Genomic DNA, 23,995 nt, shown 5'->3' with positions numbered 1-23,995 from the left:
AAAGATCCTTCGACAGACCGCCAATACATCCAGACTGCTGAAACGAGTGACCAACCGGCGAGGGGGTATGAAGGAAGACAGCCTCATCCGCCTTGTCCAATCTTTTATCGTCTGTCAGATTACTTATGTTGCGCCCTTTCTCAACTGGTACAAAGCTGAGAAGTCTAAACTGGACATCATCATTAGAGGAGCCTATAAGCAGGCCTTAGGACTACCCAACCACACCAGCACGGAACTTCTACTACAATTAGGTATCCACAACACGCTAGACGAGTTAATCGAGGCCCAACGTCGATCTCAACTAGAGAGGCTTACTCTCACGGAAACGGGCCGCAGCATTCTAAACAAGCTTAATATAACCTACCACCGTCAACATGGAGATAAACACCCAATACCACGCGACATTCAGCAATGGATACACGCCGACCCTATTCCGAGAAACATGCACCCAGACTACAACAAAGAACGCAGGAAGGCACGAGCTACTTCCCTCATCAAAGCTTACGCCAACACCGCGGGCGTCACCTTCGTCGACGCAGCTGAGTACCAAGGTGGACGGCGCTTTGCGGCGGTTACCACAGCAGGCGGCTTGCTCCGACGTGCTGCCAGCATCATTACCAAAAATGCCGAGACGGCCGAGGAAGTGGCCATCGCCCTGGCCACTCTTGACCCAGCCTGTCACACCATAGTGAGCGATTCTCGCGCAGCAGTCAACAACTACATCAAAGGTCGCATTTCCCATCAATCACTCCGCATCTTACGACAAGCTCCGCATTCGTCTGAAAATCAGATCACCCTCGTCTGGATCCCAGCACACGCCGGCGTTGTCCACCCGCACCTCACCAACCTCAACGAGGTTACACACTCCGTAGCACGAGGACTAGTCAACCGTGCCGGAGACGGTGCAGGTGCACCCGCAGGACGCGACCGCCTTACAAGATATAACGACCTTGTAAAGTCATTTTACCTCGCAAGAAGAACCTTCCCCACCCCTCACTGCAAGTTAAACAGGGCACAGGCAACCACCCTTCGCCTGTTACAGAGGAATACATACCCCTCCCTCACACGCTATCACACTATATACCCCGACATCTACCCGAGCCAGACGTGCAAGGTCTGTAAAACTGAATCGGCAACACTCCCCCACATGCTATGGGAGTGCAAACACCAATACCAAGACCTTAATCCCGTGACCCTCTCGTCGAGATGGCACGCCGCCCTGCGCAGCTCCCACCTCGACGACCAACTCTGGGCGACCCTGCAGGCCTACGAAGCGGCGAAGAGGCAAGACCTCGACGTCCCATCGTGGGAGGCCTAGGCCCAGCCGACAAAACTGCTGGTGCTTATTAAAGTTCACTCTCTCTCTCTATATTCTCGAGCGAGGCGGTCCGCCCTCTCGTTACCTGTCACTCCGGCGTGCGCCGGACACCACGTAATAGCGTGGTGTTCCGTGAGATTTCTTCCTAGGATTTTGATGGTGAGTTTGGGCAGGGTGCCTGCCATGAAAAGGCGACATGCCAACTGCGAGTCGGTTAGTATCAACGCAGAACGTGCTTTATTTTCAGCGTCACGTATAGCCAGAGCCACCGCAGTAGCCTCTGCTGTGGCCACCGACTCTGTTCTGACTGTTGCGGAAATAGTAGTTTGTGCATTTGTGGCTACCACAGTGAAAGTTTTGCTATCCTGTTTGTACGCGTCCGTGTAATAAACCTCGGGATTGCTACCGAACCTGCGTTCGAGTGTCCTGGCCCGTGCAAGGCGCCGTTGTCTGTGGTATTTCTCGCTCATGTTTTTAGGTATTGGGGACACAGAGATCTGAGCTCGTATGTTCGGTGGGAGGAGTTCTGTTTGGTCGTTACAATGTGCCGGTCTGAGTGGTGTGGGATCTGATGGGGGATTCTCCTCCCGTACTCTTGGGACAAAGGAACGACAACGCAGTAGTGCAAACAATCACAAGGGCATTTATTGCACCTTTCATAGATCAATGCCTGCTAGCCGAGTTGCTATCCACAAAACATGCCGATGGGCGCGCGACAAATCTAGAAGTCCGACTCACCGCGACCGCAGAGCGAGCGAATATGTTCGCTCCATGCTGGATCCCAACGCCTGGTCGTTCGCGTGTATAGTCACGCGAATCGTGGCGCATTCGAAGGTGGCCACGCGAGGCGGTCTCGCAGATGCATCGGTCGCCGCGCGCGCGGAATGTCCGCGCTGTTCGGCGACCCGCCGGGGAAGAGGGTTGCTGCACGTGCAGCACGTCCGTTCCGCTTGCTGTCTCGAAGCCAAGAGAGAGCGCCTTGTCTCTCGCGCACCCAAGTAACCGCACAGCGGCGCGATGCTCGCGCCATCTCTCGCACCACGCTTGTACCACTCCGACGCTGCGTGCGCGGCGAAGCCGCACTATAGGAGACGCGCTATGCGGGAAAAACATCAGGGGAGGCGCGAGGGTCGCGCATCCCCACAGTGGATACCCTAATCGACGGAGAAGTGTTCGACCTTGCTCCGTGGAATTGAGCCTTTCTCGTTGTGCAATCAGTGTTGCAGCCACGAGTTCTTCAAATGTGTTGCTAATACCCATTGCATTAAAAAGGGTCGTGCTAGTGCAAATCGGTAGACCAAGCGCCGCCTTATAAGCTGTGCGTATAAGGGCGTTTATTTTAGTTTTCTCTGAGTTTGATACTTTTTGGAAAGGAAGGCCAAAGGTTACACGGCTTATGATAAATGCCTGTACGAGCCTGATTGTCTCTTCCTCCTTGAAGCCTTTTCTGTTTCTTGCTACTCTGTTTATCATCCTAGACACGCTGTTAACCGTTTTCCGGAGATTTGCGATCGTGTGCCCTACTGCTCCATTTTCCTGTATCCATAGTCCGAGTATCCGAGCTTTAGATACCTCCTGTATTGTTTGACCTCCCAGAGCAAGCTTTATCGGAAGTCTATCGTCCTTTCGTGTATAAGGCGCTCTTACTCGGATTAGTGCGGACTTCTCCAGGGCGCAATTCATGCCAGCTTTTGTTACATGATCCTCAACAATGCTAATTGCCTTCTGGAGGGTTTCCTGACGTTCCCCTAAAGATCCCTTTGCGGTCCAGAGAGTTACGTCGTCTGCGTAAATCGCATGTCCTAAGTTTGGGATCCCTTGTAGTTTCACCGCTAGTCCCTTCATCCCTATATTGAAGAGTAGCGGTGAAAGAATTGAACCTTGCGGCGTTCCTCTTTTGGGGGTCTGTAGAACATCTGAGCGGGTGGATCCTAGCCCTATCGTGGCTGTGCGGTTGTCTAGAAAGGATTTTATGTATTCATAAGTGCGCTGTCCGCAGTGCATGTTCGATAGTTCCGTTAAAATGCTTTTGTGCGAGATGGTATCGAAAGCTTTTTTGATATCTAATGCCACTATGAATCTGTCTGCATTTCCTCTCTCTGTGTTTAATACTTCTTCTTTCAGTAGGAGAAACACGTCCTGTACCGACATATGCTGTCTAAAGCCGAACATAGTTTCCGGGAAAAGGTTGCTGTTTTCTATGTACCTAGTGAGTCTCATCTGTATAACCTTTTCAAAAAGCTTACCCAGACATGAGGTAAGGGATATGGGTCGGAGGTTTTTTATGTCCCTCGGTTTCCCTGGTTTCGGTATTAGAATTATCTCTGCATGCTTCCATGCCTGTGGGATTTGACCTCCTTCAGTCCATACATGTTTGTTAAAAAGATCTGTTAGCCCTGTTAAAGCATTGAGGCTAAGATTGCGAATCATGGTGTTTGTTATTTTGTCCGGTCCAGGCGCCGCATTTTTCTTGAAAGTTTGCGCTGCCGCGGAAACCTCTGCCACCGATATAGATGCATCTAGCTCCTCATTCTTCCCTCCTAAATATGTGGGAGTATCATGGTTTTGCGTGGAATTTGCTCCTATATACATGTCTTCTAGTGTGTCTAGGAGATGGGTGTCAGCGTCTCGAAATTCGCATTCAAGTAATCGCAGATCTCGGTTCGTCGCTGTTTTTGTACTTGCAGGATCTATCATGCTTCTCAAAATGGCCCATGTATTCTTTGTGTGTAAGGTTCCTTGTAGACATTCACAGAATTGGTGCCAATTATTGTGTTCTAGTGTTTGTGCATAAGCATTAGCCTCCTGTGTTAGTTGAGCTATACGTATTTTGAGCTTTCTATTTAATCTTTGTCTTTTCTATCGTCTCGTCAGGCTTCTGCGTGCTTCCCATAAATGTATGAGGCGGCTGTCTACCGCTGTTATATCCGATGTTGTAGCAATCTCCCTCGTTGCTCTTTTGTGTGTTTCACGTATTTGCTTCACCCAGGTTTCAATATCTTCTGTGAAAATGAGCTGCTCTTGTTTATCTCGATATACAGTCCAATCTGTAATGCAAGCCCTCCCTAGGGAGCGACGGATTTTGGGGGAATTGATACCTATCGCGACAATGTTATGGTCACTGCCCAAATTTTCCTCCAAATTTGTCCACCGCGTCTCCCCTGGATGGCTCGAGAAAGCTAGATCTGGTGTTGTATCCGCTGCTACACTATTGCCTACACGTGTGTAACACCCCAGTATTGTAATGAGTTCTAACCCGTATCGATCTGTCGTCTCAAGTAGTGATTTCCCCTTCACTGAGTCTTTGTTGTAACCCCAGGCGGAGTGTGGTGCATTGAAGTCACCAACCACTAGCAGCTTGTCTTTTCGCTCCATGTCTGATATTGCATAAATTAGTAGGGTATCGAAGCATGGTGTTCGCTCTCGAGGAGGACTGTATATATTAACGATTACAGTCTTGGCTTTATTTCTTTTGCATGGCCACACCGTTAGTATTTGATGCTGTGTGTCGTGCTGTGGCATATACGTGACGCTGAGAGCCAGGTCTTTTCTCGCAAAGCTGGCGACCCTAGGATAATCAGGATTGGAATACGTCTCGTATCCTTTTAGTTTTTGTGTAATTTGCCCAATTTCTTGTAGGCATATAATGTCGGGTAGGACTGGCGCTGACTGTATATATTGTGCAAGGGCAGCATGTTTGTTACGTAACGTACGGCAATTCAATTGCCATACCTCAAGGTTTTCAATGTTTCTGTGTGTCGTGTCAGCCATGAATGGTACTATCGCTATCCGTCGTCTCTATCACTTTAGGACGACGGGTAGGAGCTCCTGGGCTATCATTAAGGCGTTTTCGTGTGGTTACTTTGATGCAGCTTAGGGAGTCGTCTACGTGTCTCTTAAGAGAACGCAATTCTGCGAACATTATCTGTACTTGATGTGTGATTGTTTCTAGCTGCTTGCCTATGGGCTCTTCTGGTGTTGGTGTGGGTTTACTAACATGTGTTGTAGACGCTTCGTTTGTTTTGTTTGCGAGTTCGTGTATTGTTTGCTTAAGGGCAGCCATCTCTTTCTTCAATTCTGCCAGACTGGCTTTTAGTGATCTATTTTCTTCTATAAGTTTCTGATCCGCTACCGATTTGTGATTTGTACGATGTTGTGCAGTGGGAGCTGCAACTTACGCCCAGCTTACCTTTGGTGCCGCCATTTGTGGTTGGCCAATGGCTTCCCTGGACTGAGGGTGTTGAGGTGTTGCGTTCTTCATCTTGGACTTCTCTGGTCCCCGCCCGGTTTCTTGACGGGGTACTTCCGGGAAATTTTCCTGGTCGAAGGGAATAGATCCTTCCGTGGTATATCCGTGCTCTTCTTCCTCCGACTCGAACCACCTTTGTTTACGCTTGAGGCTGCGTTCCTTTGATGGCTTCCGTTCTTGGCGTCCTGACGACAGTTCTGGTCGGCGAACCTGTTTTAGACGCTTTCTGCAGCTTCGGTCCCCCGTTAGGTGGGCTTCACCGCACGAGGCACACTTCGGGTTACATTCGTGTCCGTCTGCAGGATCTTCCGTTCCACAAATCCTACACACACACAGTTCCGGTTGTGGGCACACATCAGTTCTGTGACCCACCCTTTGACATGTTTTGCAGACTTGCACTGTATTTCGATACGGATAGCAGGCCATTTCGCCTCCCTCGTAGTACACATATCTTGGTACTAGGTTTCCGAAGAATACAATGACGGCACTCTTAGTGTCCCCCAGCATTCGTGCGTGAGCGACTTCCACATTTAGCGTGCGCACTCTGATTTTCGATTTAAGGACGTCTGAGGGCGTATGTGGGGTGAGTCCGTGGATTACCCCCCGAACTGCTCCGTCCCCCAGAGCTACATACGCTTTCACCGCATGGGGTTTTCCATTTATCTTGAGTGATGTAATCTGGCGCAATGTGTTTGCGACTTCCTTTTCTGGGGTTGAAACAATTTCAATGTTCGATCCAGGCTTAATGCGTAGCAGAAACTGCTCACCTTGGATCTTTTCATTGCAAGCCTCTATAATAGCACGGGCCAACACGGGAGTTGTAATTGCTCGAAGCGGTAGTTCTTGATGCGGTCTCACAATGACCTTGAAATCGTCCTTTGGTAAGGGTGGTAGTTTCTTCCCGTTGCGTCGCGGGCGAAATCTTGGCTTGTCTGCGTTCTTTGGAGATTCGTTCTTCCGGTGCTCCTGCGCACGTTCTCTCCGTTGCATTTTTCTTTCCCTGACGGACACAACTGTGGTCCATCCCTCTTGGGCGTCTTGAATGCGTTTGTCCGTCGTATTCTCACCGCTGTTGATGGTGGACGGTGATGGGCTTATCCCTGCGTCGGCGGTCATCGCCTGGTGCGGTCGGATGTCCGTGCAATCCATGTGCTCTTCGGTGTTGGAATCATGGCTGGTCGAGGCTCTTCCCGCTGAACCGTCATCGATTGCGCTTACATGGCCCGTCAAGTCGCCCAATCTTGCTTATTAGCCTCGCAGCATCTGCAAAAAAGAGCGTTACGACTGGTGCCATCGCGATGTTCAGTTCGCCCCGGGGTGCTTGGGTGCTGCTTTGGTCACCATGTCGTCAGATCGGCCTCTCCCAGAAGCTTCTCTCTCGCTACACTTTGATGCATCCTCAAGTCAGATGCCTGTCGACATTGTGCATGTTTCGCAGCTGAAGCCATACTTCGCTCGCAATTCTTCGCCTGCCATGCGCCGAAACGGCGCTTTGCCACCCGGGGGTCCTGTTACGGAAGGATGAGAGAAGAGAGAGGAAGAAGATCAGAGACGCTCAGGTGTAGTTCACATCTGTGAAAGATTAAGTGAACCATTGCAGCACGAGGCACCTAGGTGCACCGAACTGGTTGGGCCTAAGTGGCTGAAGTTGTGCATTGTCATTTTTGTGGCTCCGCCAAGCTTATGTTTTCACTCTTCGAATTCGGCCTGTGTGAGACAGCTTCTTTGGGTGGGAAATTCTGCCAGGAATTATTTTATGCACTCACTCAGTGGGAATCGTTGCACGAGATGCCGATGTGCATCGAGCTGGTAGGACTCAAGCAGTCGGAGACACGCTTTGTAGTTTTCCCATTGCATAGTGTTTAAAAATAGCAATGGGAAACCAAAATGAAATCGAGGTGGTGGGCGACGCCGTAATATGATGCCCTCAGAACGAAACATGGCAGTCACTTCGCGCTGCCTCTACCATGGAACAGTGGCATGTTTGGGTTAAATCCTGGTAAATGTGTTCAGTACGCTTCCAACGGCACTACGCCACACACTGTGACACAGATAGCCGAAGATGCTTATTGCAATAGGGTTGGTGACGATAGCGGTGAATGCAACGCACAGCAACCGGCGAGATTAGCTGTTACTGGAAGAGGATACCGAGTGTGTGTTGTCATTTTCGTGTGACGTGGGTGGGTGAGTGCTTTGGGGAAGCTGTCGTGGCGGGTGCTAACTGCTCTCGATTGCGCATGCCTTGCACATTTTCCTGCTCACACAAGGTCTGGTGGCCAGAAAACATATCACACAGTCTCAGTTTGGTGACGTACTAAACATTGGTGCCGAAAGAAGTGTTTTTCGGGCACATATTAACCAGTAAAAAAGAAGCGTAAGTGTATTGGGTCATTTTTTGTGTTCTCGATTGCAATCGTTGGTGCCAGAAACTCGTGCGAAACAGGATTGTATCAATGAGGTTCTAGTGTATGTGAAAAGAGAGCAAGCAGCCATACATTCATTACCATATTCATTTGATTATAAAACGAAGGTGCAGTTGGGGTATACCCCGGAAAAGCATGCACATTTAATATAAGGTACCGTATTACCTCGAATCTAATGTGCACTTTTCTTTTTGTAAAATGGGTCCAAAAATTGCGCGCAACTTAGAATAGAGTATGACCCTAAATCTGTGTTATCATATTGCCCTCGGCATTTCAATATGGCTGCCTCGTATGCACTTCGAGCCTATAGTCAGATACAACTCAAGTCTGCAGTGAGCCCCGCCCACGCCCTCATAACTGCCAGCCACTGTTCCTCTGCGAGGCTGCAAATAGTTCATACTTCAAACTTTCCCTGTTACCTAAATATGGCAGTATCCACAAAAATAAAATTATAAGTGCGTAATTTTGTATGTTTGCATTTGTCTATTACAGCCGAACGGTGAAAGCCTAATTGTTTATTGAACTTAAATAAAAAGCTTGCTTCGCTGCAACTATTTATTGTAAAGTTTCACATCAGTTGGCAGTGAAGTTTCATGAGTAATATGAGGTCAGCAGCGAAATTAACTGTATCGCGGACTTTTGAAGAGTGAAATGCTCAGACTCCATACAGTTCGTCCGCGTCTGTTGCACGCCTCATCACTTCCGCCGATGAAAAGACTCTTCAAGAACAGCAGACGCTCCGGAGGTATCAAGTACGACGCCATTTTGAAATGGTTGCATGACAATGATTTTGTTTGCTTCTGTGATTGGCTGGCGGTGTAACAACCCCACGCGGTCCATGTGCCTTGGTTGCCAACTGCTGTTTCTTTAAGTTGTATCTTACTATAGCTGCCATAGCTTCGTCCATGTGCTGTAGTGCGGGCAAGGTCAATTCATATGGTCACGAATGTGAGGCTGAAATGCGGTTCCGTGCGATTGAACCATGACTACATCTCACGGGTCATAACAGTAGTTGAAAATTATGCATCCAGTACATCACCAATGAAAACATTTGAAAAAGTACAGACAATGTCACTAAAATAGGAAAATTTGAAGTCACAGGCTGATTGCTTCCAGCCACGAATAATTATGAGCATGAAACTGTGCAGGCTTCTGAAGTTTGCTCATGGCAATGCATGCTGAGGTATGCCGACATTGTATTACCATATTTAACACTGTAATGTCGTCAAAACCCTCTTATGCGTAGTCATAAAATGTAATGGCAATATATATAGTACTAATCTGATAATATTTGATCAGTAGTTTTATTTTGTAACTGCCTTTCACTCAAGAATGATGTTTTAGCCATGTCTTCACTACCAGAGAAAAACTACAGGTGGCATGTGTGCTGTGTTAGTGAACGTTAAAGTGTGGTTTTTGTGAATTATTTACATGTGATGTTAATTTTATCTTAACACCAAAGTAACAGATGTGTGTTGGTACTAAGAACACATGCATGTGGTACTTACTTAGTTCAAGATCTCTGTGAACCCATTGCTCCGAATCCATGCAAAACTTTCAAGACTCTCTGGTGTATTGCCTGCCGTTATAGAATGAGGGCTATGAATACAGATGGGTGTATTCGTAATCGATCGTGATGCGATGTTGGGGCAAATGTTCTCACTTACACTTCATTTGTACCGTTGTTTGCTCTTTGTATGCCATGTTATGTGAGCTGGCGCAGTAGACAACTTGGCTCAACAAGCCTTGAACAGGAAACGATTTTTTTCCACCGAGCAATTGGCCCTGTGAAATGTAGATGGCATTGCCATGCCTCCACAAGGACGCCATTGCAGGACATACGGCTTTTATGGGAGCTTCGCTACCATGCGTACTTATACCTTGGTACGTCTGCATAGGTTAGTCCACCGTCCGTCTTCCCATTTTCTGCGTATGCTCTATCAGCATGGAAGTGCCGACTGCGAAGACTCGCCGAGTTAGTTCATCATGATGCCACAATTAAAAGGAAAGTGATCATGTGTGCGGAGATAGACAGAAATCAGGCCACATCATGGGTGCTCTGTGTTCCCGAACTTACATGTGGGACTGGCGCAAACAAGAGAGGCATTCTACTCTGGCGGCGGCTGCGTATGGTGTGGCTGCGTGGTCGCGCGGCCCCTATCTTGAAAGCAATCTGCGATGGAGACAGAGTCTATGCGTCCAGCTGCACCGCGCTCTGTTCTCATCGTTTAGTTCACATTGAAGTGAGAGGCCGCACAAAAGTCAATTCACTCGCTCCTGATACCGCACTTGCTTACTCCAGTATTCTGATTGTTTCCGCGGTCATTGAGTAAGACATGCTCTTGTTTGCTTGCGCGCGTGTGACACCATGCTTGTTAATTTAGTTAGCAAGCGAATGTTTACAAGTTTATATGGCTGGTAAAACTGCTATTCTCACTTTTCGTATAGCTGTCTACTAATTTGCTATTGTAATCAATGTTTTGCCTTTAGGGTGAAACTGCAACATTTTTTATTTATCGCAACTCTAGTGTAGTCTTTGTTTTTTTAAATGAGAGGAAGTTGTATCTGTATGAAAAAATGAGGTGTGTGGTACTATAAAGGGCTTTTATTTTTTTTAGGTCACAGCAAATGGGTGCACGTTGCAATCTAAGACGTTTGTTTTTCCCTTTCCTTTTTGGTCTTGGAAACAGGTGCGCATTACAATCGAGGGCACGTTATAGTAAAGTAAGTACGGTAATATAAACAGACTCAGGAACAACTTATTCCTAATCTAGCCCAAAAAAGAAATGCCTTGTAAAATGAAAAAAAAAAGACACACATCTGGTAAACATTAAAAATATGAAATTGGTGCATTGTCTGCTTCAGTCTAGATTGTTCCATACCAGCTGTTGAGCTGGTGCTTTATTCTCTTGATGGCTTGTTCATGATGCCTTTTGGTACTAAATACTGCTTTGCCTGCCAAAGTTCAATAGTTGCTACAGTTTCCCGCAAACCTAGGTCTCTGGGTAGTCCTTGGTCAAATGGCTGCCACATCGGGCTGCTGTGCTGAGAGAAGAGGGTTCGAAACCAACCATCAGACCAACTTTGATCACTGGGAATGTGACACTGTGTACCTAGTATGTGCTGCTTTTCAATCAACCTCCAACGCTGACGTGGGTCATTGGCGATGGGGATTGGGTATGTGGCATGAGCACGGAACAAGAATTATTGAGGAGATGAAACAGCGCTCGCTCAGGTGTCCCGATAAAGTCAATGCATTGGGCATAGTGCTGATGCACCCTGTGTCATGAGTCAGCTCGCTGAGAAGACATAATGCGTGCCACGCGCTCTCCGAAGAGGTTTGCTGGTTCAAGGCCGTTCAGTGGCGATTCACAACAAGCACTTTATGCATGAATGCGTGTGTTTCTTGCGTCTCTTTGCCAGCTCCAAATGCCTTGACAAATTAATGAAAAAAAATGTATCACTTACAGAGCAATTACCTATGTATTTTTTTACAATGTCAAATCTATAACATGTGCTTTTTAAAATGAGAGATCGATAAGTTAGGTACATCTTGTTCCAGCGAATGATGATACTTACCCTCTATGTCATTAGTTGATATTTAGATTGCTCTTCTAACTTCTTGCCCACCATGCCTTATATGATTTAAAGCATTGTTAATGACCATTGCTGGGAACTACTAACTCCTGTGATAGTATTGCTTCAAGTGTCAGATGATCCGTAGAACGCTGGTAAAAAACGAAGTGCGCAGAATGCACTATGCCTACTTGCAAGCAAGTGAACTGTGGCGGTGTCGACATACGTCGTCTGCTCTGGGATTACTAGACAGTTTTAGTTTAGTGCACGCAACTATAGTGTATGCTATACACTGTAGTATAGCGTACGCTAAGCAGCGCACGTTTTTTGCAGTTTTAGTTGGCCTGCGAGATCTTCCGATCTCGGAGGCCATATGCTGTTGTTGCAGCTATCTCCCGGCTGTAGCAATAGGTGGCGCTGACATCTTGAATGTTTCTTTCGTTAGGCTTCAACTCATTCGAAACGAGAAACAATCTCGAAAACACCACAAGGTTATCTATAATACTCTATTGTCGAGGCAGCCTGAGACTAAGTGAAAGCCGTTTACACAGTCATTTCCTACGAACGCATTTTGCAAAACGAATGAACGAAGTGCATTTTACAAAAGCAACGCGAAATTCAATTCGAAGCGGGCAGCCAGGACCGCCACCATGTTTCACGCAAACTCCGCAAATCACGCAATGACGCTAATGCTAAATTTGAGAAATAGCATGCGTACGCTATACACTATGGGTCGTTTAGCATTCTGCACATGCGCACTGACGTACCGCTGCAATTGCAACTAAACTGCAGTTGATGAAGCTGGGGCGATATTCTCGAGCAATCACTTTGGGTAGTGCATCATCCTCAAGATATTTCGTGTGTCTACATCAGACACTCCAAGTAGACGAACGAAGCCCTTTCTGACAGAGCACCAGAAACAAGCAGAAACCGCATGCTGCATTTGTCACAAAGGAGAATGCAATGCAGCATAGATGTGGCGGCAAGTCATGCAGGAATGCAATACCGCCAGAGTCAAATGGGCGAAACTTTACACGGCCGCAGCCCAGCTTGTCTGTGTCTTGCCGTGAAAATACGCACACTTAGCACCGCACCCTTCTGGCTCGGCCACACCAAGCCTCAGCTACTTATCATCCTTTACTACAGATGGCGGTAGTTGTATCAGTCTGATCAGTCCAGGCGCTTCCAGTGTGCCAGGCAGCGGCCGGTGAACTCGGATGCGAATTGAAATACGGTGAACTCGGATGCTAAGATCGCTAAAATTTCACCCTGCGCTTTAAACGTGACCTGCAGCAGTGCGGCGATCAGTTGTTGCCGCAGCGCTAGCGGACAAGTGCACGGTGAGTGAGCGCTGCTTTGTCGAAGGCGCAAATTCAACACGCTCACTTCAGTGAACCCGAACAGCATGCTGCTGGTCAATCAAGCTAGCGCGCAATGTTCTATTCTCGCACCAGCCACACTAGACTGTTGGGCGTCTAATTTTCGCCGATGTAGCGTAACCCCAATGTGCTCTTCTTCGAACAGAAACAGAATGCACCGAGGCCCTACTGTTGAACGAAGACAACCAGATAAAGCCGGCTGCACTCGGAGAATACTTTACAATAAAGGAACATTGCGGGCGCGAAACAGCATTGTCACAGCGCACAAAGCAGCTAACAAAGTATACTAACTCTGTGGCTAGCAGACGTGCGGGTCCTGTTCGCTGACACACCGCAACATAATACAAGCAAGGAAAGCAGAGAGCAAGGGTGCTGGTTCTCCACATTCTTCACTGCACGTCACTTTCACCCAGCGATAATGGCGTCTTTTTATTTTTTTCCAGTTTCAGTATGAAAAATATCGATTTTTGCTAGCTTTTTGTGACGGATTGACTTGTATTTTGAGCATAAGATTTTGCACAGAGGCAACTGCATTTCTAAATTGTATGAAACTGGGTGTTTACGCAGTCGAAAATTTTGTTGCAGTTGACCTTTAATAGCTGCTGCTAAGACGTCTGCCGCTTCTGTTTGTTGACGTTACAGAATAAAATCTGGGAAAATTGTCAATATATGAGACAATATCGCGATTTTTGTGTCCATAGAAGAACATGTAAATGCAGTTTTTGCCACAGCTCGACATGTGACACGTCGGGTGTGTTGCCATCATTTACCCTCGCCCGACGATGACTTTATCGGGCTGCCCGTGCATGCTGTCGTGGCCTAGCAAATTCCTCTCCTCAGATACTTTTATCCATGGACTGGGTATATGGCATGGGTATATGCCGCTCTTCAATTAATCTTTCACGCTGACTTCGAACACTGTGTATACGCCGCTATGTCTGTGCCGCTCGTCAGTGAATGTCATTGATGCGAACTGTAGCAACTAGGTAACTGCCACTGGGAATGTGCTGCTATAATGACAAAAAATGTCTTCCTAATTTTTCTGATGCCTGATAGACTCGAATCTGCGCCAAACATGGTCTTGACAGCGGCTCTGGTATACGGCGAAATGTGTGCAGTGGAAAGCAGCATGCAGTAGCAGCAGTTTAGTGAGAGAGGAACCTTGCTGCATTTCAGCCAGTTGATTTTGCAATGGGCTATTTGGACCAGCCGAATGAACCATTAGAAAACCTTTGCAATTTCTCCTGGGTTGAGCAGAATAGAACCAACTACACACGGGTTCCTCAAGTACAGCAGCCCGATGCTTTAGCAAGCTGTGCCACAAGTGCACTGTGTGTTGCCGCTTTTCAATGTATGTCTTTCACACCAACGTTTTAGCAAGCTGCATCATGAATGCACAGGGTATTGTAGGGATTGAGGTATGCCCCGGCGCCTTTGTGGTGGCATTCACCTGTTCTGTTGTCCCTACACATCATAACCGCATTCTGATGGGGGCGAAATGCGAAAACACCCATGTACTTAGATTTAGGTGTACGTTAAAGAACCCCAGGTGGTCCAAGTTATTCTGGAGTCCCACACTACAAGTTTCATAATCAGACCATGGCTTTGGCACGTAAAACCCCATAATTAATTATTTTTATTTTTAGCATTGAAGCTTGCAACTTGGATGTTTGCATCCATTTAAATTTACAAGTGTTGAAAGGGTAATGTCTGAGGACCCATGGTCTTCACATGAAGCAGACAGAGTAACACGGAAAAAGAAAGCACATAGAGGAAAGTTGCAGTCTTAATTTTAAGACCTGCTCGAGGATTCGAAATTCCCCGAGGCACTGCCACCAACTCCGCAGAATTAATGTAAAACTAGTTATTAGGCAGCTGCCTGGTACCTTGACTGAAGTGCATGCTTCTGATGTGCAGGTTCAGCTTCAGGTGTGCCCACAGCAATGTGGCCAGCTACAGATAGGAGGTCTGGCATACTGCCTTGGGCTGTCGGCAGCACAACGTGAGGCTGCTGCACCTTTGGGGCCACTTCCGAGTCCTGTGCGGGGTTATCAGCCACTGACAGTGCCTGCCAGAGGGAACCCTGCTCTTCCCCTGAAGGGGGTGCGCCCCGACTTGCGCCTGCAACCCACTGTGGTTGGACCTATGCCTCGACTCATGGTCAGTTCATTTTCAATTGTTTTCAGTTAAACATAAATTAGCATATTATGTCATGTTTTAACAGTGAGTTATGCAAACATATCGTGACATTATGGCAACTGCTAGTTTTTGCAGGATGTCTACCAACTGGGAAAACCAGGAATTCACAGGTATTTAGAATAGTCTGGAAATACTCAGAAATAACTTGGGTAATTTGTGCTTCAATCAGGCAAAATTAGCTGTAACTTTATTGAAAGGGAAGGAAAGTCGCGGTAATGCTGGCTCGCATAACATAGAGGGATCGTAACAAATAGTCTTTTGACGCCATTTCGTCGACTGGTGGCGTTGCCAGTGTACAGTCAACGACCGACTTTCCGGACGCCCGATCATTCGGATGGCTTTGCGGCACCAACACATACCCCACAGAGTCAGTGTATAAAAATGTCTGAAATTTTGGACGCAAGAACCCTTCGCCGTCTGATTTTCCGGACTTTTTGCCATGACCGCAGGTCCAAAATGGCATCAAAGCCACCACTGCCGCTGTTTTGATTACCTCGCTGCTGGGATAAACGCTAGGCCTAGCTGCTTCAACGTTCGCTGCTAAGCTTCTTGCCATTCAGCGCCGTGTTTTTCATTGAAGAGAGAGAGAAACAACTTTATTTGCCACTGCAGGGTAGGAAGTTAGGGCAGGTAGGCCTAGTGTGGCTCCCAGGTGGGGGCGACGTCTTCGGCCCACGAGACGAGTGCCAGTTGCGTTTTCTCGTCTGCTCTTGTCAGCAGCTGGTTCCAACCCTCCTCGGAGGGAGCTGGCAGTAATGATTGTGGGGGAGGGTTACCCTCGCATCCCCAGAGAATGTGTGCCCGAGTGGCGAACACTCCATGGTCGCACTTAGTACATATGGGGTCGTAATCCCCTCCAGTGATTAAATAAAGCCTAGAATGACTGAGAATTGAATCAGTCTGCAGTCTGCGAAGCATGGTGGCTTGCGCTCATTCGAGGTCGGGGTGGGGAGGCGGGTACACGCGTCTCGTCTCCTTGTAGAAATTTGTAATTTCAACATAGGATTTGGGGGCCTCTGCGAGCACATCTGGGTTCGAGGGGCCGGCCTCCCGGTTAGTTAGGCCTTGGGCTAAACGGTCGACCCCTTCGTTCCCAGAGTTCCCCGCGTGAGCAGGTACCCACACTAAGCTTACAGTTCTGTCGAGAGCGCAACTGCGGAGGATGTGTGCGGCGGGGAGACAGAGTAAGTTTTTTGAGAAATTTTGGATGGCTTGTTTAGAGTCACTGAGGACCGTGCTTGTGCCGGGATCCGCGATGGCTAGCGCGATAGCGACCTCTTCGGCAGTGGTGGAGGAGTGCGTGCGCACTGTAGCGGCACTGATGAGAGTGGTAGTTGGCGTCATTACGCAGGCTACGTATGTGTTAGAGTGGCATTTCGCCGCGTCCAGTACATGGCATGTTCGTCAGCGGAGTAGGTGATGTCTAAGGCTTGTGCCTTCAGTTGGCGGCGCCTGTCGTGGCGGCCGGGTAGCATATTCTTGGCCATGGGTTTGATGACCAGTCGACTGAAGACTCCAGTCAGGAGGGAAGCAGTGGGGTGGATGTCACCTGTAGGGTTGATGTTAAGACGGTGAAGAATGTAACGACCGTGTTTGGTGCCAGAAAGACGGTGTATCTGTGCAGCCTTGTGTGCCTCTATCAGCTCTGTGAGGGTGTTATATACTCCAAGTTGGAGCAGACGCTGTGGGCTGGCGGTCTGGGGCAGTCCCATTGCCGCCTTATACGCTGAGCGGATGATGCTATTTACCGCCTCTTCGTCTTTGCGGCGGAGGTGGTAATAAGGATATGTGTAGACAATCCTACTAATGAGGTAGGCTTGTGTGAGGCGGCAGAGGTCGGTCTCCCGCATTCCCCTGCGGCGAGTGGCAATGCGGCGGATTAGGCCGTTGATTTGGTGGGCTGTAGTTCGGAGGCGTTGGATGGCTTCCGAGTTCTGCGTGTTGTTCTGCACCAGCATGCCTAACACGCGGATGGTCTGTTAAATCTTAAAATCTTAAAAAAAATTTTTAGCATGTTTACTGTGGAGTGACAGCATTGGGTGACATGGTGTCAGCCTGTCTTGACGTAAAACAAAGTTCTGTGTCTTTCAGGGAATTCTGCAAAGGCACTCAGGGAAAACCTGGAAAACTCAGGCAATTTGGAAATATCAACTTGGTAGACACCCTGTTTCTGGAACTACCATATTGTGCTTAATGTCAGAATGTTCACACACATGTGATCATACCTGCCTGTCGTACTGCATGCATTACTCTACAAGCAGTCCTTATTTTATTTAAGAGAAGTCATTGTTGAAACCTGAGACCTTACTTCAAAACTGACATAATGTGTCACCAAATAGATTAAAGTAAAATAAGTAAGAAATTATATTGAAGGCCGTTATGCACATGCCATGCGTGCCAGCGTTCTGTCGCATGCACATCTCCATGCAAGTGTATTCTGCCTTGGTGGCACTGTAGTCGGTTGTCGTGCTGTTCAATATGAGAGAGTTCTTATCACACTGTAAGCTGAGAAATATAAAATGAAACAGAGGCTTGTCACAAAATGTTATCCATCATAATTGTTAATGTATGATTTTCCTCTGGTACCTTAAGAGTGAGCCGAACAACATGGCCTAAAAATGTGGTAATTCACTGCTTTCTAATTTCCTGCATGAAAGGTCATGGGCATCAGATTTTTGATGTCAAGGCTTTCTACTCCTCCTTGTAGTAGTAAATTGTAGTAACAATAAAGTAGACTCATTCAACTGTGCCAGAATTTAAGAAACATTGACTCATGGAAAGTCTGTTACTCTATAGCAGGGATTCTCAAACTTTCTGGCCTTGGGGAACCCCATCAGCTTTCCCATAGTCCTATGCAATCCTTCCCCACTCCTATCCATGAACATACATATACACAGACTCACAATAACGGCACATTAACGCATATAGAGAACGGGAGATGAGGAGAGAGGGTCTGAACAGGGTAAAGCCCCTGAATACTCTTGGTTTCCTTGCTTAAAAAAGAAGTGCATGCAGTACTGGGTGTGTGAGGTATTCAAGGACACGAATTTGAATCGCTCTAGACATTAACATTCTCATTCTACTTGTTTAGGTGTTTAAAGGGCGCCTCACCAGGCCACATAGCAAATTTCAGTCATAGGCTGGAAGTTGTTGCACGTCCTCCAAGAAGCGTTCTGTCGCAAGAATTATTCAAATTGGTTCCTTAATAGCTGAGATAGAAATATTTCAGTACCGCAAACCCATAATTTCAGGAGGCGAGGGCCACTGCCAAGGGGACTCTCTCTCCACTTGCCCTGTCTAGCCACCGCAAGTGCAATTCCTTCCCTGCGTTCTGCCATACTGGAGCTTGAGGATCGCGTGACACATACGTCATGGGCCCCGCCTTCATTTTGTTTTTTCCTCGCTTTCTTGCTGCATGGTGCACTTTCGCTGACAGCGTCATGCGCAGGCTGTTACGTTTGCCTTGTTTTGCGCAGCACACAATTTTGTGCACTGTGCACAAAATTGTGTGCTGTGCACAACACCTGACTAGCAGTATAAGTCAGTGCTACGAGAATACTGAAGCAGACACAAGCAGTTCATAGAGCATGATCGCTTGCTGTAACACGGTAGAAAATGACGTACGTTCGTTGTCTGCGCGTGCGACTGCACAACGTAGGAACAAGCAGACAAAACAGAAGTACATCTCTCTTGCGGCAGTGTGAAGTACTGCAAGAACATGCAGACATTCTGTTGTGTGTTTCATTATGTCTCTAAACTTTAATTCATCTATTGAAGCAAGAGATTACACAAATAACAGATGTTGCCTTGAATAATTCTCGAAGTCATATGTCACTACGAGCCACATCACAGCAGTGGGATGTATGTAGGCGCACTTGCGCGATATACGTCAGCGCTCCTGCTGGGAGTGCAGCGCCCGCGAGGAGAAGGGCAAACGGCATTCGGTTTGAAATTGTAGCTTTTTCTGTGGCGCGTAGCGATGTAATACAGTTAAACCTCGATATAACAATGTAGGTAAAATTGGCAATTTGCTTCGTTATATTGAAATATCATTATATTGAAATTCAACCTTTTATGTAAACAAGTACACTCGCCGGCCAATTTTTCTACACAAGAAGCGGACGCAGAATTTTCCCAATTATTGGGCAATTGAAAAAAGCAAATTTGAATGAGAAAACAATTCATTTTGATGAATTTGGGAGTTGGCGACGAATGATACGGTTTCATGCCACGTCGACGATATTGACACGTGTACATGTTTATCTTTTTCGGGTGAGCGCTTTTCACTGTCTAGCAAATGTTATTGCTCAGCGCGGGATGTGCCCGCATGTATTAGAAGTTTCTCAAGTGTTGTTGATGGTTCTATCTGCTGTCTGTTGTCACAGAAGCTTGTGTCATCTGATTGCACATGCAACACGAATTGTGTAGAACTTTCTGGTAGACACGCAGGCACTAATGATTACTCTAGAACCTTCAATGACTCATGTATAAAAACCAATGCGCTTGACTGGCAGATCAGATTTTCAACGATTGCCGGTGGTGTTCGTCGCTATGGTTGTGTTTTGAGTGTAGGCTGATATTCTGGGCACAGGCTCTCCCAAAAGTTTCGCCATTCAGTTTTGCTACTGCGTTCTTGACCGTCACTACCACATGACATCTGGTGGAGGTGCTTTGCGTTCGTGTACCGGACGTCCTCCAACTAGCCGTGATCAAAACCCGGACCCTCGAAGAAAGCACCGTTGTCGTCCCGGACCATTGAGCAAGCCTCAGGCAAAAGCACCTGCCCCGGAATGCGGACTTCTACCTGAGACACCCAAGAAGATCAAGGCCAAATCAACCCCAATGGCTACTCCAGCGACCCCCATCCGGCTGCAACAACCTTGGGAGCCCCCAATCTTCCTTTGATCATCGGCCAAAGACCCAGAAACCTGTCTGGAGGCCTGTGAAAGAATTGTGAATTTCAACAGCCGGGACTCAACTACAAGCTCCTGCATGTGTACTTCACCTTAGAACACCACGCCGGAACGTAGTTTGAGAACCAGGAGTCGACCCTGACAACATGGGACCTGTTTCATAGCAGCTTCCTGCGGACCTTTATGAGCATCATGTGCAAGGGCCGACGCTATGTTAGAAGCATTAGAACAATTATCCAATGAGAACATCACGATGAGGAGATGACTCACCTGTTCAGATCACCGAGGATGTGACTCGCCTGTTCAGACACCCCAAACCCGATATGCCAGAAGAGAAAAAGAGCTTCTTGATGAGGATTGTCAAACAAGAGGTCTTCGCCAGATTGATACGCAACCCTCCCAAGACTGTTGCTGAATTTTTTTCTGAAACCACAACCATTCAGAAGACGCTCGATATGCGGACAAGGCGATATAACTGCCGAAACTACACCGATGCAAGAGATCATCAGATCGGTCATTCATGAGGAACTGCAGAAGCTTGTTCCAGGGTCGTTGCCGCAATCGCCGACATCGTCAAAGTAGAGCTTCAGCGATCACTTGGGGTTACCGAAGTGCAACCACCATCGCCACAGCCCCAGTTGGAAGCAATGACATATGTTGTGGTCGCCCGCCGCTGCCACCGCCACCACCTCGCCCAGATGTTGGCCAACGAAACGCCTTGAGGAAGACAGACATTTGGCGCACCCCCAACCACCTCCTGCTCTGCTCCCATTGCAGAGAAGCTGGCCATGTATACCACTGATGCGCATACCGCAACTTAGGACTGAAAGGGTTCGCCGTCAATGCGCTGCGTCCACAGTTTATGGAGAGACCTCGTGACATCGCCGCTCAGTGGAGTTCTTGACGACCATCCCGTTCGCCGTCGCCAGGCCGCCACCTGTCGCCGCAGTGCCAACCATACACTGGCCCAGCCCAGGGCCGGACCGCAAATCCATATCTGGAGAACTAAAAGCAGCAACCAATCGTGGTGTGGATGCTGCACGTCGAAATGCCGAAGATCCTCCGCCAACGACAACACTTCAACATCTAGCTTGATGACGTAGCAACAGCACACTGCCATCCTGACGAAGCCTAAAGTCAAGAATACGCTGGCGAAATACGACCTGACGTCGCCACGTACCAGCCACAGGTCAACGCAATGCAGCCGTGATCCGACGCCAAGACCTAACTGCAACGGAAGCCAAAGAACCACCGACCTTGACATGCTTCTCTATGGCCACGAAGTCGCCACGCTTGTAGACACTGGAGCCGACTACTCTGTCACCAGTGGATTATTTGCATTTCTATAGACTCAAACATTTGTTATTTCGATCCCAAAGTTGGCCTTCGCCGGTTAACTTGAACTTGACTAGTCCCTACGCATGCTCCTGACCTCTATGGTGACCCCAATAGCGACCGCTTTAGTAATAGCGTCTGCCTTGGCAGTGCTTAGACAATGCGTTGAACGCACGTCATCTCCTGTCAAAAATGCCTATTTTCTGCCTTCCTTAGGAAGCTTTTCAAGCAATAACCGTAGCTCATAATGTCTGATTACTATATTTACTAGGAGTGTGTGATTACAGAATATTAGATGTCGAATCGAAATTGATTTGAATATCAGAAGATCTTTCACAAAATTTAATGTTTAGTCATTTTGGGCAAGAAAATTCGGTGCTGCACATCCTCGGGAGTCTCCTGGCGTTGCATAACAAGAATGTAGCATGCTATCAGTAACATAGGTGTATAGAAATTAAGAGACAGTAGGGTCTACACTTATTAAAGTGCTCTGAACCACCTCTCGAGCTTGGTGAAAAAACACTCTGAATAGCATTCGCTGCTGTGAACATCTCTGCCAAAATTTGCGATCATGCATGGCACATGGATCGCGCGAGTGCGAAGTCACCTTTTTCTCAAACATGTAGTGACCGTCCATCTACTCGTTGTCCCCCACCGCTAGAAACCAGTTTGCCTCATTTGCTGTGCCTCTATATGGGCACCATTGCCCCCAGCTTGCCCGACAGGGCGCCACCACAGCCACTCTGCAAACCTGCTTTTACTCCTGAATAAAGCCAGTTGACTCTCCATTCTCAACCTGTCAAAACGTGTATTACTTGCCTCTGCTAAACCGAGCTCCGAACAAGTGGTGACCCAGGACATGTAAGTTTTTTAAAAATTTCGAACACTGCTATGGACGACGCTGCTCCTGCTCCTGCTGATGCAGAAGTCGCGACGATTACGTCTCCTGTCATCGCCGCAGAGCTTCAGCTTCCCAGCTTTTGGGACAAGAATCCTCGACTTTGGTTTATGCAAGTAGTGGCCTATTTTCAACTCTGGCGCATCGCTTCACAGACAGCAGGGTACCTGCACGTCGTACCTACCTTCCAACATCGCCGATGCCATAGACGACCTAGCGAGTACGCCTTCAGCCGCAGCATACGACTACCTGAAACGCACGGTCCTGCAGCGCTTCGAGCCATCGCAATAGAGCAGGCTTCAACAGCTGCTCTCTGAGAAACTCAGCAACGAACGACCGTCACAACTCCTGCTCAGGTTGCATCAGTTGCTAGGTGGCCACTCCCCAAACGAGAGCCAGCTTCTAATTTTGCACAAGCTGTTTTTGCGGCGCCTCCCACCGTCCGCACGCATGGTGCTGGCAGACGGGTTCCGATGAGATGAGTCTCGATCGGCTAGCTGCACTTTTTGACTGCATATGTGACTGCTCATCTGTGGCGCAGCTACCTATCGCTGCTGCGATAGTCTCAGAGCCAGGAGACCGACTCTTGCACCTGGAGGAAACAGCCTTCCCAATGCGCAGTAGAAGCTGAAGACAGGTCGCAACACTGGTGACCAACTCAAGCTCAGCCATTTGCCTTCACAGTCTCGCAGTGCACCTAGAGACTCGCTGTGGCAGTTGTGCTGTTATCATCATCGCTTTTGCGAACAAGCAAGTCTCTTCACCCAGCCCTGTTGATGGACGGGAAATGTGCTGGCCATTCGTTAACGGCGGCATGCGACATCGGCCCTCGCGCAAGCTGCCTATTCTTCGTAGTTGACCGTATCACTGGCACCCGCCTCCTTGTCGACACCAGAGCCAAGCTGTCTATAGTTCCTGCTGTGGCTGCAGATTGCCAACTTGGCATGTCCAAACCCACGCTCCATACAGTGAACAACACTGCCATTGCATAGTACTGGCTCTGGTCAGTAATGTTAGATATCGAACTTCAGCACTTACACATGCGGGTGTTTGTGATCGCCAACGTCAGCTTGCCATACTGGGAGCGGACTTCCTCAGCCATCTCAACCTAGATGTGAGTGCTCGCAATCGGCACCTAAAGGATAATGTCATATCCCTCAATCTACTTGGCCTGCAGTCCAGCCTCACCTCATCTGGCATCCTTAGGTTTCGGCTGGTCTCAACGTACAACAATGTACTTGCCGAGTACCCGCAACTCACGAAGCCCCAAAACTATGTGCTGCCCATGAAATCCAAGGTGACGCATCATGTCACCACCACTGGCCCACCTGTCGCCACTCAGCCACGGAGGCTCACTGGACAAAGGTTGGAAGCCGCCTACTGTCAGTTCGCACGCATGCTTCAGCTCGGTGTTATTTGTCCTTCCTCCAGCAATTGGTCTTCACCTCTCCATCTGGATCCAAAGCAGGACAGTGGTGACTGGTGGCCTTGTAGTGATTACTGAGCTTTGATATTGATCCGTCACTACTCCGGATCAATATTCCCTTCACCACATACATGACTTTGGCGCTTGTCTTGCAGGAACCAAAATATGCAGCAAGATTGATTTGATGAGTGCACACCACCAAATTCCTGTTGAACCCAGCGAAATTCCGAAGACCGCAATCGCTACTCCATTTGGCCTATTTGAGTTTGTCCGTATCGC

The 23,995-nt window shown here is 48.0% G+C and overlaps 1 protein-coding gene across 2 annotated transcripts in view; it reads left to right on the top strand.

The window, feature by feature from the left end:
• l(3)76BDm (trafficking protein particle complex subunit 8 homolog l(3)76BDm) overlaps window positions 1-23,995 on the top strand; it is a 149,924-nt gene that overhangs the window by 84,320 nt on the left and 41,609 nt on the right. For both annotated transcript variants that reach the window (XM_070530480.1, XM_070530481.1), the window contains one exon: window positions 14,863-15,105. In XM_070530480.1, the coding sequence (XP_070386581.1) occupies window positions 14,863-15,105 (243 nt within the window). The remainder of the gene's footprint in view (window positions 1-14,862; window positions 15,106-23,995) is intronic.

Source organism: Dermacentor albipictus, chromosome 1, assembly GCF_038994185.2.
Source record: "Dermacentor albipictus isolate Rhodes 1998 colony chromosome 1, USDA_Dalb.pri_finalv2, whole genome shotgun sequence".
Taxonomy (NCBI): Eukaryota; Metazoa; Arthropoda; class Arachnida; order Ixodida; family Ixodidae; genus Dermacentor; species Dermacentor albipictus.
Note: the sequence above shows the minus strand (reverse complement) of the source record. Positions and strands in the feature narration are given on the sequence as shown.